Source organism: Dreissena polymorpha, chromosome 15, assembly GCF_020536995.1.
Source record: "Dreissena polymorpha isolate Duluth1 chromosome 15, UMN_Dpol_1.0, whole genome shotgun sequence".
In the NCBI taxonomy this organism is placed as follows: Eukaryota; Metazoa; Mollusca; class Bivalvia; order Myida; family Dreissenidae; genus Dreissena; species Dreissena polymorpha.
In genome coordinates, this window is record NC_068369.1 from 57,097,818 (window position 1) to 57,116,441 (window position 18,624).

Consider the following 18,624-nt stretch of genomic DNA (forward strand, 5'->3'; position numbering starts at 1 on the left):
GAATTCGCGAAAAATTGTCGACTCGCGTTACCGATGTTTGCTTGTTTTAATCGATTTTAAAGTGTTGTGTAACCGGTGCAACCGGCGTAATTAGTAAAAGCTCTGCCTAGCAACATCACTTTAAAAAAATGGCGACGCGGAACACTCGTTACTACAAGAAAATTAAAAAACCGCAAAATAATCCCGATTTATTGAAATTTGGGATAACAGTGAAGAAACAAAAGCTTTCTATAGAAGGGTAAGTTTTGAAACTTGCACATTGATAACATTATAAGAAGTCATTTGATAAAAGTGAAAGCATCTGCCGCGGCTATGTATTGATGGAAGCTAGTCAAAACGTCCTGACCGTGACTTGTTATTCGTATCTGTTTACGATTGTAAATCTTGGTAAAAATAATAATGTGGTCCCTTCATATATATTTTTTAAATTTAAATGTATATTCATGACGCATATTCATGATTCAAACTTTGTATGTAGTCTATTTATGCTTTGTGAAAAAATGTGAAAAATAAAATAATTCGTTCACATTTCTTACAAAAGTACTGTTGTTCAATGTATACCTAATGTTTCAGATCAAATGACAACCTCCTAGGGAGATCATCATGCAATGGCGAGGGTCAGGCTCACAGAACATGAAAAATATCATGAAGAAGGAATTTACCTCTAAAGATATTGAGAAAATTATTGACATTTTCAAGAGTAAAATGAACCAAGTTTTAAAGCTGTAAAGTCCAGAACATGTCTGAGTTATTTGCCCTTGAAATGCTCTATGTTTATAAATGTTTTTCTTGTGGTAAAGAAGTGTTGGGACTAGGTATTTTAGTTGCATTTGGTACATGAATGTTTTGCAAATCAGATATATGTATATGTGTTGTTATTGTATAAAATACAGTATTCATAGAAGCAAAATATGCCTTTATTGCATTACTTAAGGACATGAAATTTTGATAATATTCAAGTGTTTAACACGCTTTAACTATACTAATGCATTGAACTTTGAATTTCACAATTTTAAAAGTTCGCGACTCGTTTTTTCACAATTTTAAGAAGTTCGCGACTCAATTTTTCACAATTTTGACATGTTCGCGACTCATTTTTTCACAAAGTGAGGGGCCAGGCCCATTCACAAAGTCAGGAAAAAAAGCCCTGACGAACAATAATTAAAATGGCCAAACATTAATCAATTAAAGTTAATTGGTATGATAATTATTAATTAATCAGTTGTACTTAAATATTTGTCACAACAAGGATAATGGTGTAAAAGGTGTTGTATACTGCGCAAGATTCAATTTAAGTTAATTTAGCTTGTAATCGATTAGTTTTACTTCTATAATCAGGTTTAAATTAAATTAAAGAAAATTAAAATTAGGTAATGTAATTTTTTATGTATGCAGTATCTTACCAATCGATATACCAGTACTTGTAAATCATCTTTACGAAACGACATATGTGAGATGTATAACATAGCGTTTATTTTCAAGTTGTGCGAAAACCGTTCGACAACCTAATGAGTGTGCACGCTTTCGTGAGGCCAATGTGCCAAACAGATCCTCCTCATATTTGTATGTGAAATTTGATAAAAATTGAAGTGAATTAAAACTTAATTTAAAATGTAAGTAATGCGCACATTTTTTAAATGCTGCCATTTTCTTTTGTCTTCAGAGAATTGTCCGTCTGTTGTGCCGAGAAATGGAATTAGAGGAGTTTGTGGTGGATTTTGACATTGTTCATATACATTGCTAAGTACAGACGAAACATTAAATTTCTTTCAAATTTAACTTTAGGTTGGCACAGACATCTCAATGAGAAAGCAGTGACTGCCCGTCCTATGTACCTTCTCATACGTCTACTGTCTGACAGGACAAGGCAAACATTGCACTAAGGAAATAAATGTTTTTTAAAAAGTGTTATTTTGTGATTGACTGTCATACATCAAACATAACAGTCTGAGTTTTTTTCTCAACCAAACATGCCTTAATTTTTAAACAATTCAAGAGCATGAAACCTATCAAAAGTCACATTAACTGCCTTAAGAGCAAAAAGCATTTGACAAATGCTGCATCTTCTTCACTAGCTTATATTCTCAATTATTAAATTGAGCTCTTCTAAAGGATATAACATGCTCCGACTAAAAGATATCAAATAGTGGATTCCTCTCATGACCTTTAATGATATGACATGATTCAAGGCCATGAAAATTACATATTAAGGTAATTAAAATGGGCAAATATATTGCAACAACCGCAATTAAGAATTGTGACTGTTACACCAAAACATTGAACAGTTAAAAAATGCGTTGCGTAATCTTAATTTCCATAGCTAATATAGCCGAAATAAGTGGTATCCGAATAAAGATATACTTGAGTAATTGTTGCGTGGGACTGAGTAAACCAACTATGACACTTGGAGAATAGACATTTAGAGATAGAAATCTAATCAATTATCAAATCAAAATATTATTTAACCTTCATTAATGTTCTTATCGACTAAATCTGCGTAAGCATAAACAACTGCACGACCAGTCGCGGATCCGGAAGTCGTTTGTTTCACGTCGGCCTCGTTTGGAAATGAAAGTCAACTTATTTTCCGTGTCATCACGCACGCAAATCAACGTGGACATTTAGAAACATGAACATTGATGCGTGTTGAACATATTTAACATAGCAGTTTAATTATCGTTTATTTATTTGGAAAGTGTGAAGTGATGGCTTCTACAACAAATGTTGTTAAAGTTGGATCTAGGAAAAGTCAGGTAAGACCATCTGTCAATATATGAGTGTCATTATTAATTTCATCCTTGTTTGGGATCCGGTCTTGTTTCCAAATGCTATCACCTGATCTGCTGTTTTCTGTTTCAGATGTATTAGTAGCAATAGATTCAGAATTTCTAGTCCTATTTTTTTAGATTTTGCTAAAAAAACACTGCTTCATGGGGTTTCACTTGTAAGACCCATGTCCCAAACTCAATGAATGTCAAATTTAAAGGTCTTGAGTCTTATTCATCTAAGATCATCTCTGCTTCACAATTTTTAAATTAATTGCCACAAATATTCAATATTTGGTAACGACTTAATTTAGCCATGCAACATATGTGAACTAGCTCTAATGTAAAGTAAGTGCTCTTAGTGGGCAATTTAAACCTGGTGATCCAGCCAGGATTTAAAAAGCTTTAAGGTGTTCATTTGTGAAAAAAGCACTAGTGTTTTTATGGTTATTTTATCTCTACTGCATTTAATATGTAGGGATCAGCATGCTATGTTACTTGTATATTGAGACAAAGTGCTGATCAAATAAGGCATGGCAGGGGTCCTAGGGTAGCAGGGTATGTGCTCTGTTTTAACACATATTTGCCTTGGAGCATAAATGTTAAGGTCAAACATATAGTTTAGATTATCACAAAATAAATGACAATCCGCTCAATTCCTATGTGGACAAGATAAAATATATATGGTCACCCACCATGAAAATTATGTTTATTATTAAAGTGGGTATATATGATTTGTCAAATATTTATGAATTTATATAAAATGTGCAAAAAAACTTATTGTATATATATTTCAATATAAATTAAAGTTAAGAAGAACATGTGTCGAAAAATGCGAAATAAGCCAGATATTTAATTCTGAAATTGAAAACGGCTGTACAGCCGAATTCGCCAGCATGTATATCATACATGTACGATGTGAATCTAAGCTTAGTTTAACCCTTTCAGTGCGGGAACCGAATTTTGAAGGCCTTTGCAAACAGTTTGGATCCTGATGAGACGCCACAGAACGTGGCGTCTCATCAGGATCCAAACTGTTTGCTATTCTGATAGTATTTTTTGAAAAAAATCGAAAAAATGCTAATTTTAGAAATTCAGCAGACGACATTTTAGCAGACAAATTTCCCATCATGCAAAGGGTTAACAGATTATTTGAATTCCTGCAACGATATATATTCATACGACACACGAACACTAACTCCAATCCTAATACAAAGACGAATGCTTCGGTTATTGTAGAAAAATATGTACGTCACAATTGGCTGGGGCCGCTAATTTGTCTTTGCTGCATTTTTATGAAATTCGGCTTTAATGTATAATTTTTCTTGCCTATTTTGTGTAATTGTAACATATTTTATCAATATATTACAATTAAACACATATAAAAAATCGTTAACACATTAATCTTGGATGTTGATGGTAATATTATAATATTATATGCCATGATGTAAACCAAATGTCTTATGTATACATTAATCAATTAGAAAAGTTAGTCAAGCCTAGAATAGACCATAATTTTATGATGATAAATGACTGCTTTGACAAATATAATTGTTCAATAATGTGTGCTCTTCTTACTATTTGTATTTCCATTATTTCATATTCATGACAATTATTCTGTATATAATTCTTTCAATTTCAGCTTGCCCTTGTTCAAACAAACACCATCATCAATAAATTGAAGGAATTGAATCCAGAATATGAATTTGTAGTTGGTGAGTTATAAAATTGTGTTTGTCGTTTATTACAAATCATAAAAATTATAATGTAAAAATATTTTATTTTGTATGAGTTTGTTATTTTCTCAATAGTAACATCTGATGTCTTTTCTAATATTTTAGTTACCATGACAACTACAGGTGATAATATATTGGATTCAGCATTGTCAAAGGTAAGACATAATTATTATTTTGTGTCATTATGTTTGTGTTCATTCACATTATGTTTAGGCTGTCCGTGTGTCATATTCACAAATTGATTGATGAGCCCAATTTTACATGATTGGGCTAAAATCATAACTTGGCTAAAATCATTTCTTGGCTAAAATCATTACTTCATACCCTGCACTACTAAAACTGCATTTATAGTGTAGGTGAACCTTGCACACTATTATTATTTAGAATATAAACATAATAGTATAAGCCTCTTATTAAGAATTAAATTTATTTGATGCAATTTACAAAATATTGTGCCAATTTTTCTTCAATAATATTCATACACCCTTTCCGACCCAACATTTGTTTCCATGTACTTCATGGTTTTAGTTCAGAATCCTTTGACCCTTTTTCGCAAACAGAACAACGCCAGATTTTTAACCCATGTTTTTGCCTTAATTTCGTTAAGATTGGAGCCAAAGACCTGTTCACACGAGAACTAGAGCTGGCTCTTGAGGCTGGTGAAGTGGACTTTGTGGTCCATTCATTGAAGGACTTGCCAACCAGAATAGCAGATACCCTAGTCATAGGATGTGTGTACAAGTGAGTCTGTTGTTTTACCACTCGGAATCAAAGTGTTTAACTCTTCCAGTGCTAGAATCAAATTTTGAAGGCCTATGCAAACAGTTTGGATCCAGATGAGACGCCACAGAACGTGGCGTCTCATCAGGATCCAAACTGTTTGCTATTCTGATAGTATTCTTTAGAAAAAAAAATTGAAGAAAATGCTAGTTTTAGAAATTCAGCAGACAACATTTTAGCAGACGACAAATTTCCCAGCATGCAAAGGCTTAACCCTTTACCACTTAAAAAACATATATTGGCGCATTTGTAGTCAAATAGAAAGTTGAATTTAATTAAATACCTTTCTTACTAAATTTAAGATTTAAAGGCTTCATGTCCAACCCTTAGATACTGATGAGCAGCAAACAGCATAAAACCTGAACAGACTGGGAGTTACTTGCAGGCTGTTCTGGTTTTATGCTGGTTGCAAAAGCCATTTGCACTTTTCTTCTTATGGGGAAGAGGTTAATACTGTTTGCTGCTCATCAGTACCTGATAATTTAAAATGAAGCCTTTAAAACTTGAATCTAGTAAGAAAGTCTTGAATTTATACTTTATTTTCTAAGGGCTACAATAATGTAAAAGTGTGTTTCTGAGAGGTAAAGGTTAAGACGATTGTAATAACATCTTTATATTAAGTGTCATGTTTTGTTCATTGTAAAAAAAAGGATTTGTATTAAGTATCAGTGGTCGTGTCCCTTGAAAAGGGTCATCAAGGGGTTATCTCTGGAGGTGATGGTAGTGGCATAATTGGAAGAGCTTCAAGTTGTGCAGATGATAACGCAAGAAGTGCAGTCCTTTAAAACCTTTGAGCTTTAGCACTTAGATACGTTTTTTGCGCATTTGTAGTCCCTTAGAAAGTTACATTTAATTAAATACCTTTCTTACTAGATTCAAGTTTTAAAGGCTTCATTTCCAACCCTTAGTTACTGATGAGCAGCCAACATCATAAAACCTGAACAGACTGCGAGTTACTTGTAGGCTGTTCTGGTTTTATGCTGGTTTCAAAAGCCATTTTCACTTTGCTTTCTATGGGGAAGAGATTGAAGAAGTATCTTCTTTCAAATGAAGCCTTTGAAACTTGAATCTAGTAAGAAAAGTCTTGACTTTACAGTGATTTTTTTTGCTCAAAATTTCCGCCGATGTTCGGCTGCTTCCCAATTGCAAAAATCCACTTTTTTTCCCAAAAATCTGACCAAAATTTCCCCAAAAAAGCCAAATTTCCTAAAAAAACAAACCAAAAAAACAACATTATTTTTAAGAAAGAAGTCTCTTATGACTTAATTATGATTTCTTTACACTAAATCTCAACTTTATTTTTTTAAACATTCTACAAAATATACAACTTTAATTTAGCACTTTTTGTCAATAAATAATATATGCTCAAATTTGCCGCTTTTATTGATTTAAAAAAAATCCCAATTTGACCAGACTCCTTTTCCCAAAAAGGTTAGAACCTTTTCCCAAAAAGGCTAGAAATTCCCCTGAGCATGCACTTAAAAACAATATTAATTCTGCTCTTTATAATCATATTTAAAATGCTTAATGTTTCCCAATTTCATGGTTAATCGCGCTATTTTTCCCATTTTCACAGTTTATCGTGCAAATTTTCCCAATCCAAATGACACAGGCTGTAACATATAAAAGCAAAAAAAAATTCACTGCTTTAGAGTTTATTTTCTAAGGGCTACACTCATGTTAAGATGTATTTCAGAGAATTGCGCTGGCTAATCTAGGACAACACTTTACACACATTCTTCAAACTTCCTTTTCACAGGGCACGGCTCATATTTATTTTAAGTGTCATGTTTTGTTCATTGTAAAAAAAGGGATTTGTGTTAAGTAACGGTGGTCATGTCCCCTGAAAGGGGTCATCAAGGGGTTATCTCTGGAGATGATGGTGGTTGCATCATTGGAAGAGAGAACTTCAAATTGTGCAGATATAACCCAAGAAGTGCAGTCATTTAAAACCTTTGAGCTTAATTGCTTTATTTCATATGACTTATACTCCATCAGTTAGATCATTCAACATTTTAACTGATAGTTTTAGTTGTTGCATGTATTTCTTTACTACTTCCATTATAAAAACAAAAGTTTGAAATAAATGGTATTCATTTCTTAGTTGATAAAAAAAGTAATTCAAAATCGAAGTATTTTAGGCAATAGATGTATTACCTAAAACAAGTTTTTTGCTTTTATGGTTGCAGGCGAGACAGTGAGTTTGATGCAGTGGTTATGCATCCAAAACACAAGGGCAAAAAATTAGAAGATTTGCCAGAAAACAGGTGAGTTCAGACTTTCACCTTTGAGTGCAAAATAGCCTGCCATGGCATTATGTTTGGTTCAGGAGCAGTAATTGTTTATGCCCATCATAATAGTCTGTTACCACTGTTGAAGAAATGGCTTTAAAATAATTGAAACATTGAAATTTTGCTTGTGAACCTGACCTACGAAATTACGCCAAGAATGTGTCCGCAACCAGAGATTGTTATCTTACTATAGGGCTTCTTCCGAATTGTTTCATAGAATACATACATTACTATGGTAAATTTGGTGTAAACATCAACATTTCCATATGTGACAGTTTAAAAAAAAAATTGGTTCATTGGTTTACTTTCATGCTTTCTTTAAGAGAATACCAAAAGGGTCTCAAGAAAGATTTAAGGAAACACCTTTAATTTTGTCTTATGTCAAATGGTGTGACTATAAAAAACAAGACATATTTGAGGAAACATAAGATATTTCCTTTGTAATCAGTGAACAGTCAAAATATGTTCTAAAAATTCACTAATTACTGTTTCTACTCTGAAAATTGACCAAAAACTAGATTCACAAAACTCCATTTACTCAATTACTTGTTGTTTTATTGAACATTCAGACAAAGGTGGAAACTGTTACCTATCGGAATATTCTATTACTCTAGATGCTATTTAATATTAATTTTGTGAAGGGGCGTTTGATGTGGTTCTGTCTTATTACAAGTATTATTATTCCAAACGGGAAATCATTCATCACGCATAAAGTTATGCAAAGTAATAAGATGTGTTATATGTGGAAAGCATTTGTAAAGTAAATTACAGGTACACATTTCATAGCAGTTAAAAAAATGGTTGGGTTTGGGTAATTAAAGAGTATTCATCAAAAGCAAACAATTTAGTTTCAAGATTTTTGAAACAGAGAATTGTAGAAAATAATGTTCATGTTCCAAGAAATAAATTTGTTCCAAATAACAATTATTTTGTTTCAAATAGCAATAGAATAACAGTAATGCATTTAACATAAACACTTAAGATTTAACAGGCCATCTGTTGTCAACAATAGTATTTCAGAATGCTATCTTTAAGACAGCTAAATGTTTGCACAGTGGTATGCAAATGATAACTGTAGCTTGAGATTTTATGGCTGTTCAAAATTTAACAGTTGGGGATGAACACAATAGTAGGTTGCACAAATCTTGTCAAGTATGATGAGTGGCTTACTAGGTTTAACATAATTATCCCTGGTCAGGACTTGTTATTGGTTTACTCAAAGATCTATAAACATGTTAATTGTTTATTTAAAGATCTTTGGTTTACTGCCTACAGTGATAGGCTATTTGAAGCCAAGGGGCCTTAGGGCAATTTAGATAATTTAATCATTTTTGCTTATTGTCATAAGATATTAAACTCAATTCAATGGGGCGTCATGGGGAATAATTTGATTATGGCAATGTAGAAATAATTGCCCACAGCTTATATTCATATTATGAAGCCTGTGATATATTGTCTTTTGACAGGTTGCATAATTATTCAGGTCAAGATTTGAAGTGAAGTACATTTAAACTGACATTCTCTTGATTGATCATATTGTTACTGGAATGCAATCAGGAACAAATCATTAGAATTGACGTTTTTAAATCAGTTGAAATCCATCAAAATACCTGTAGGTTCTTACTTGAAATTATGGCTTTTTTAAGCAACGAATCTTTGATTCACACATGGACTATGGATAATGGTTCTTTCTTGATGCTGTGTCCCGTAATCGTTCATAGTTCATAGACGACACATAGTTACTAACAATGTTCATTACTCTAAAATTACCGGTATGTAGCCTATCATTCGATATCTCGTCATGCGCGAATTGCCAAGATGACGAGATTTGTATTAACTACCATTTTCTCGTGTCACGCATGGGACAAGTCGGTCCCTCTCTATTATATCGGTTTCTCTGCATAATATAGGATAAAATATTCAACAACACCATGTATCAGTTTCTAGTCCAATTTAATGTCTAACATACTTAATATTTTCGGTTATACAAATACAGTCTGATAGCTACATGATCGTATCTTTCTCGATCCGTACACCTCCAAGTCTAAACGCTAACTGTACCGCGGAGTGCCGCTCTCCTTCCAAACATCCCCATTTTGTCCCCAAATTAATTTGCATATTTTTCCTTTAAACTTTTGATTGGTCCTCAGCTAGTATGGTTATTATTCATTTGTTGATTCGTCAGAATATTCTAGAAGGAACACTTTTTCATGTATTTACTTGCTTGGCGGATATACTAAAATTTAATCAATATATATTGGTACTAATCAATTTTTATTGATATAGAGTAATTCTGTTACTTTCGTCAGTACTATAACTTTTGTACCCCAGACAATAGGTGACCTTTTCATCTGTGCTGTTTATTGACCATGAGTGTTACTTACAATCTCGTATCTATATGCCGACTCTGGACTCAATGTGTTCTTATTTGAAATTTAATCAGGTCTGACTTTCCATGTTATTGATTCCAATTATACCCCACCCTGAGTGTGTTTGCTACTTTAAATAAATCTTAACCAGGTCTTAGTTTTGTAAATACCTCCCATTATTAATTGTTCAGACTTTATCTTAACATTGCATATATACATTATTTGAATATACATATTATCCTTTTTAATTTCTATCGTAAGAATAAAGTCATAAGAATAAACGATAAACGATATGTTTGCATACTCGCTACTGATATACTTGTCAATATTTCGTACATAAAGAAAACCCAAATACCAATTATACCCCACCCTGAGTGTGTTTGCTACTTTAAATAAATCTTAACCAGGTCTTAGTTTTGTAAATACCTCCCATTATTAATTGTTCAGACTTTATCTTAACATTGCATATATACATTATTTGAATATACATATTATCCTTTTTAATTTCTATCGTAAGAATAAAGTCATAAGAATAAACGATAAACGATATGTTTGCATACTCGCTACTGATATACTTGTCAATATTTCGTACATAAAGAAAACCCAAATATTTCACCCAATTTCTCATCATTATTTGACACAACTTATCCTCTCAATTTGATTTTTATGTATTTTAGGATACAGAAAAATCTTTAAGAATGTAAGTATGGTAGTAAACGAAAACATATTAACACATACGATGAAAAAATCAAACACGCAAACATGAAAACATAAGTGACGAAAACATATATATGATGAAAATCTGCATATTATTAATGAAATTTTTATCGAATGTTTCTGCTGAAATAATAAAACGTCGAAATATTTAAATAGTCAATGTCAATCACAATGACGTGGAATGCGTCACTGATTTGGGAAATCCAATACGAATAGTGTCCATTTTTGACATCTTCGCTGGAGGCGATGTGGCGTCTAGGTGAAGAGATGAGACATCTGGTTGTAGATGGTAACATGCAGTCGATTGAAGACGGCGGCTTCCGAATGAAGACGATGGTTGTCAGTCGGAGAAGCTGTTGGTCCTCGGCTGTTGCACGATTTAGAATACTTCAAACGTTTATTATATATAGTTCTGGAGAATGTCTGCATTCATGACTGTAGTATTATAATTAGTGTTTATGTACATGAAATAAAGGTAACACGCATATATATATTAGTTCATAGACGATAAAATGTTCACCTAATATATGTACAAAGTATGCGCGATTTTTCATCATCAAGTCCATTCATATCATCGTATCTTTAAAAATCATTTTCGACGACGCGTGAAATGTCCATTAACAGTCCACTCGTTGTATGGTACTGATGCTGGTTCACAATTTGGATCCATGTCGACAATGTTGGATCCTAATTGAAGTCGTCTGTTACGTCATCTGATTCTCGACGGATACATCGTCGTCGAAGATATCGGCATGTCGATGACATATTATTCTTCTTTGTCGGGGTGTTAAGATCTGATCACGATCTCAAATGCGTTATGAACGCATGTTGCTGCAGGCAAACCACGCCAACTATCTTAGGAGCGCTGTTTTTCTCCGTAACTTGTATCGCATTGGCAAATCGTATAGGGTTAATTACATGGAATGGTAAACGGGCTTTCTATTTACATAGTTATAGTAAATCGAATTTGTTATATTAGCACTCAGATTACTTATCACACCTGTGATAAGATACCTAGATAAAATGAATGTGCTAAAGAAACGCTATTCTCATGACACAAATTCATTATGTTTAATTTAAACTATACGCATTTGTCTATTAAATAAAATGCATTGTGTTTTATTATGTTTTATTTACTTAGAGAACAAAAATTTACAAACAAAATCCCTTGTCTTAATGTAGTTATTCTTATAAAGAAACGAAAAAAAACTATATATATGACCAGTATCAAAAATTTAATGTATTATAGCAATATAGTTGTATCTTTTGCATTATACTAATAAAAGGACTGTGTTGCTTTGAAGGATATTTACAAACTGTGTTAAAATGTTATCTACGCTTAAAAAGGTGTTTACTTGAGAGCTGTAGGGCATAAGCTAGCGTTAATTTACGTCGTTGTCAAGTGCGTTATCATTAGCTGGTCTGATACGCGTATATTTGTATAATCCTAAATGTCAATAGGTTGACCTGTTCCGTTAATCAACCGTCTGTCAGTTATATAATCCTTCAATTTCCTAATCTTAACGTATGGTATTGAACTTTTCAATTTATTTATCCCGCCCTGGGTGTAAATGTATTCGTGTTCATACTTGAAATAAATCTTAAATCGGATCTTAGTCTATGTAAATATCTCCCAAAAGTTTTATTACGCTTCAGAGCTGGTTGCTATTTCGCACGGATAAGTGGTATTTCACCCGTATACTAAAGTATGACATTTTCATTTCATTCTAAACCCGTAAATCAATGCTAATGACGATACATTATCAAAATCGGACGATACCGTCCTCTATAATCCTGTTTTTACATATATACTACATATACATTCAAAACATATTTCTCTATATACAAAATTTTGGGGGTCTTTAAGTCTCGACATCTATCTCGCTTTATTTTGTAGTCCATTCATTCACATGTGTTCAGCCATTGTCTGAAGGCACGTGAAAATTGCTTTCTTCATTGCGTTATTTGAACGTGAAGTCTTTTTTGTCAATTTTCGTTTTTTGTGTTTTAACGCTACCGCGTCAATTTGCATCTGATCGCCTGAAGAATCATTTTCAAACCTACGTACAGGTGAGTTTTGTGAATTACCGTTATTGTAATGCATCGTATCTGATTCACTGGAGCTTGACTGTATATCCGCGAATTGTTTGTTTCTCAAATGTTTTTGCAATTCAGCGAGCGGTATGTTTTCCTCGTCATCCGTGTTATCTCTAATCTGTCGGGTCTGTTGCGTAATTACAGGTAACCCATGTACTGACGTATTTGAATCGCTATCAGAAGATAATGTGTCGTCCGCAAAGGCTAAATTTGCTTTTCTAATCGGGCGCGCTAGTGGTTTATCTATCATTGGCCATTCATCGATATTTGCGTGCCTTATTTGATCAGCGTGAACTTTAATAGTTGAGTTGTCTAACTGATTCTTTATTACGTATGTTAACGGCGACTTTTGTTCGATTATACGATAATATGGCCTCCATTTACTGTCTAATTTATTCGTACGTTGAAAGTTTTTGTAGTAAACGGGGTCATTGATTTCGAACTTAATATCTTTCGTATTTTTATTCGCATAATCAGCTTGTCTACGTTTCGATTTTTGAATTTGGGCACATACCTTTTTAAATGATTTGTGTTGTTCTTCTAATATTATTTTATGATAATCTTCACCGTGATATTTACGTCTAGGCTTTAACAAGTTGTCTATTGGAAGAATAGGGTCTCTATTAAAAAGTAAGAAGAACGGTGTGTGCTTCGAAGTCTCGGATGTACAAAATCTCATTGCCGCTAAAGACATGTTTAAATGTACGTCCCATTGTTGTACATTTTCTTGAACCCGTTTTGATAGTATATTATTCATAGTCCCATGTGAACGCTCGTTCATGCCATTAGACGCGGGATGATATATTGTCGTCTTTACGTGGTCAATGTTCATTGATTTTAATGTTTCCGTGAAAGCTGTGCTTGTGAATTCTTTTCCGTTATCAGTTATAATTCTTATAGGACAACTATGACGGCAATAAATCTCGTTCATTAACAGGTGTATTACGCTATCAGACGACTTATCAGGCGATGCGAAAGCTTCTATGTATCCTGAGAATTGATCTACGAAACATATTATATATCTATTTCCGGAAAGCGTTTTCGGATATGGACCGCATATATCTATGGAAACAACTGAAAACGGAAACGGCGGTATTGAGGTATCCGACGATATGGGAGCTTTGATTGCTTTTAAGTTTCTACTTTGACATATAATGCACTTAGATACATAATCATTCAATTCTTTGAACATTTTAGGCCAGTAATATTTCTCTTTTAGTGTCTGGAAAAGCCTTTGAGACCCAGGATGTCCGTTTTCATCATGGTATTGTTTGACAACTGAATCAGTCAGGTGTTTAGGTACAAACAGCCTGAGAGTAGGTTCCTCATCTACGTTTGATATGTAGTACAGTATGCCATCAACCGTTAAATATCTATCATCTTCACTCTTGTTCTGTTTCCCTAATCTTAATCTAGCTTTAATCTCAGATATATGAGGGTCTTTTTCTTGTTCTATTTGCATATTAAGCCCTGATATATTATTGTTCGACGCTGTGTCGTCGACTGGGATTGGCTGCGGGGGTAATAATATTATCAATTATTTGCTTGTGGTCAATGTTTGTAGAGTCGATTACGTTAATTTCGCGTGTTTGGTCTTGTTTATTTATTTGCGAATTGATCGTAAAATGTTTATCGTTAATATCTAATTCTATTTCTGTTTGATCGCATTGATTATTCCTTATTTTGGTTTTTGGAGGTCGGCTTAAAAAGTCGGCAATAATATTCTTTTTTCCCGGTATATATTCAATTTTGCAGTTGTAACCCGCTATACTTAAGGCCCATAATTGTATTTTCTTGTTTTGCATCGGACTTTCCAATAAATACTTAAGCGGCTTGTGATCACTCTTTATAACAAATTCAGCATTGTGTAAATAATGGTGCAATTTACTTAGACTGTAAAATATGCTGTAACATTCTTTTTCAATGGTACTATATTTGCATTGTGTGGGGCTTAATCTGTGCGATATGAAAAATATCGGCTTTTCGCCCACATAATCCCCGGTCTCGTTACTGTCGCATTTTTGAGTCAAACAGGCTCCGACGCATTTATCAGATGCATCCGTATACAGAATATAACCTTTTTTTGGATCAGGGTATGAAAGATAAGGGATTTGCGTAAATGAGTCTTTTAATTGTAGGAAACTATCTTCGCATTGTTTTGACCATTTAAATGGGACATTCTTTCTCGTGAGATTAATTAGAGGCTCGACTACTTCTGAATACGACGGACAGAATCTCCTATAAAATCCCGCTGCACCTAAGATAGATCGTACATCGCGCACGCACTTTGGCCTGGGGAATTGTCGGATCGCTTCTACTTTTAACGGATCCGGCCTTATACCATTTTGATCTATGATGAAGCCTAGGTATCTAGTCTCTCTTTGTAAGAATTGACATTTTGATAGTTTTAGCTTTAGGTTATGTTTACTGAGACTCTGTAGTACTGTATCTACGTGTGATAAATGAGATTGCAAGTCAGGTGAAAATATTAGAATATCGTCTAGATACGCCACAGCGAAGCTCTCACAACCTTTGAGTACTTTATTAGCCAATTCTTGAAATATAGCACCGGCGGAGGAGGCACCGAAGGGCATAACATTAAATTGAAATAGACCCCTGAATCCCGAAGCGAAAGCCGTTTTTTCTCTGTCCTCTTCCTTTATAGGTATTTGCCAATATCCCGATATCAAATCTAAACTGGTGAAATATTTACTTTTACCTAATAATGCCAATATATCATCTATTAATGGTAATGGATAGGCAATTGGTTTTGTAATTTTGTTTAATTGTCTAAAATCAACACAAAACCTTTTCTCGTCTTTATTATCTTTGTTTGAGTCATGGTTATTTTTCTTTTTATCTACTAAAACAATAGGGAAGCTCCACGGACTTCTTGACGGACTTATTATGTTTGCGTCTAGCATTTCGTCGATGGCTTTATCTATGAATACCTTATTGTTTAATGGCGTTCGATACGGCCTTAATTTAATGGGTGGATGATCCCCTGTGTCTATGGTAAATTCTATTGCTGAAGTTTGTGTTAATTCTAAATTATTTCTTGCGAAGAGAGTTCTGTGTTTTAAGAGTATCGGTAGAATATTTTCTTTTTGATTTTCATCTACACGTAAATCTGATAAGATTTCATCTTTAGATAAACCTGATTTCGGCTGATTATTTTTAATAACTTCTTGTACTGAGCATATTTCATTATCATTTACCGATTTTATTCGCCCTATGGCACAGTGTCGTCTAAGCCTTATTGTTTTGTGCGTATTGTTTATAATTAAAATGGGAAATTGTCTATCACGCGTTGTCTTGACGACTGAATTAACAATTGTTAAACCGGGTTCATTATCAAAGAAAGAATTGCTTATTCCATTGAATTCATAATTCGTATTTGAACGTATGCAGTTTCTTTTAGCTTGAGCAAAGAGTCTATATGCAGTTTGTGGTTTTAACACAGTATGTCTAGTTAATCTCGCTATCGTTGAAAGATGTACATCTTCTTCTAGAGGTACATAACAGTTATCAATCCTCAAACATCCTAAATCAAAGTATAAACGGACACCATTATCTTGTAAAAAGTCTCTTCCTAAAATAACATTTCTATTAACGTTACTTACTACAAAAAACATGTGCTCTTTATATATGCTCCCTATTTTGAATCTCAATTTTACACTTCCGTGGACATGTAATGAATTTCCATTTACCGACTTTAGATTTACTTTTTGAAATATCAGTGCGGGTTTTTGTTTTAACATATCATAAGTACGTTTACTCACGATGCTGACTTGAGCGCCCGAGTCTATCAAGCTCCTAAATTGATAACCACCTGTTGAAATAACACAAGAATTTGGACTACCACACAAAGCGATATTATATGTCTCGACTTTTTCATTCTTACCATAGACCCCTTTTTGGTAAGAATTTCCTAGTTTTTTCGATTAATGTACGTTTTTCTTTGAGTACATTCTCTACTAAAGTGTCCTAATTTACCACAATTCCAACAATCAATTTTATCTTTCCAATTTTTGTCATATTCTTTCTTGCGCCTTTTATCGTTTTGATTTATCGTATGACCGTTCCGCCCTACCGTATATGCACTTATCTCGCGTTGCCTACGGCGACAGATTTCAATAGAATGACCGTGTTTCTTACAATATGTGCAAACAATAGATGACCTAATATAATCGATACCTGTCTGAATATTATCGGTCGTAATGTTATCAAGTCCATTTATTTGTGATCGTAACTCAAACCTAGCTCTGACACTTTGCTCATGTATAGCGCTTTTTAAAGCATTTGATAACGTTGCATGATTTTCGCGCATTAATTTAAGTCTCAAATAATCGTGCGATAATCCGTCGATAAAAATTTCTACTAACTGTTTTTCTTTATAGTCTAAATTTCCTTCAATATTTTCGTATGCGTCAGTCGCAAGAGATAAAAGTCGCTCAGCGTATATTTGAACATTTTCGTCGGTCTTTTGTTTAGTCGTCTTTAATAATGAGAAAGCGTATTGTGGGTCTTGAATTTCTGCAAATCTTAATTTAAGCTGTTCCTTTAAATCAGTCCATGTCCCTATCGGATCATCAGTCAAAAAGCGTTGTATGTAATCACTAACAAGCCCTTTACTAGATTGGTAAGCAACAAATTTTAATTTATTCTCATCTAAATTGGTAAGTGTTCCATATTTTTCTACATTTTTAATCCAATTTTTAAATTCTTTTGAATTTCCATCAAATGATTGTACCACCTGTGAAATAGTCTGAGTGCTTATGGCCGTTTTAACATCTTTAATTTGTTCATTTAAATTTTGAAATAATTCAGGGATTATTTGATTTGCCATTTTGATACAAGCGTTAGGAAATAAAACAGTCACTCACCGGAAGTTGCAGAATGTGTGCGGTCTGATGTCGTTGTTCCCGGCTCACGGTTGTTGTTACTGGTTACAGAAGTTGCCGAAACGGAGTTTCTTCGCGTTGTTTTCCATGGCTTCGTAATTGTAAGTGGTAGTATTTCTTTGTTCGAATCCTTGGTTCACGAGCACCATTTAACGTCCTGTGTCCCGTAATCGTTCATAGTTCATAGACGACACATAGTTACTAACAATGTTCATTACTCTAAAATTACCGGTATGTAGCCTATCATTCGATATCTCGTCATGCGCGAATTGCCAAGATGACGAGATTTGTATTAACTACCATTTTCTCGTGTCACGCATGGGACAAGTCGGTCCCTCTCTATTATATCGGTTTCTCTGCATAATATAGGATAAAATATTCAACAACACCATGTATCAGTTTCTAGTCCAATTTAATGTCTAACATACTTAATATTTTCGGTTATACAAATACAGTCTGATAGCTACATGATCGTATCTTTCTCGATCCGTACACCTCCAAGTCTAAACGCTAACTGTACCGCGGAGTGCCGCTCTCCTTCCAAACATCCCCATTTTGTCCCCAAATTAATTTGCATATTTTTCCTTTAAACTTTTGATTGGTCCTCAGCTAGTATGGTTATTATTCATTTGTTGATTCGTCAGAATATTCTAGAAGGAACACTTTTTCATGTATTTACTTGCTTGGCGGATATACTAAAATTTAATCAATATATATTGGTACTAATCAATTTTTATTGATATAGAGTAATTCTGTTACTTTCGTCAGTACTATAACTTTTGTACCCCAGACAATAGGTGACCTTTTCATCTGTGCTGTTTATTGACCATGAGTGTTACTTACAATCTCGTATCTATATGCCGACTCTGGACTCAATGTGTTCTTATTTGAAATTTAATCAGGTCTGACTTTCCATGTTATTGATTCCAATTATACCCCACCCTGAGTGTGTTTGCTACTTTAAA

At 33.7% G+C, this 18,624-nt stretch overlaps 2 protein-coding genes across 2 annotated transcripts in view; both read left to right on the forward strand.

The window, feature by feature from the left end:
* LOC127860914 (uncharacterized protein KIAA1958 homolog) overlaps positions 1-18,624 on the forward strand; it is a 217,918-nt gene that overhangs the window by 45,829 nt on the left and 153,465 nt on the right. The window lies entirely within an intron of this gene.
* Positions 2,535-18,624, forward strand: part of LOC127860916 (porphobilinogen deaminase-like) — a 58,734-nt gene continuing 42,644 nt past the window's right edge. The window contains exons 1-5 of the mRNA XM_052399230.1: positions 2,535-2,753; positions 4,408-4,480; positions 4,607-4,656; positions 5,109-5,242; positions 7,471-7,548. Coding sequence (XP_052255190.1) covers positions 2,706-2,753; positions 4,408-4,480; positions 4,607-4,656; positions 5,109-5,242; positions 7,471-7,548 — 383 coding nt within the window. The 5' untranslated portion in view covers positions 2,535-2,705. The remainder of the gene's footprint in view (positions 2,754-4,407; positions 4,481-4,606; positions 4,657-5,108; positions 5,243-7,470; positions 7,549-18,624) is intronic.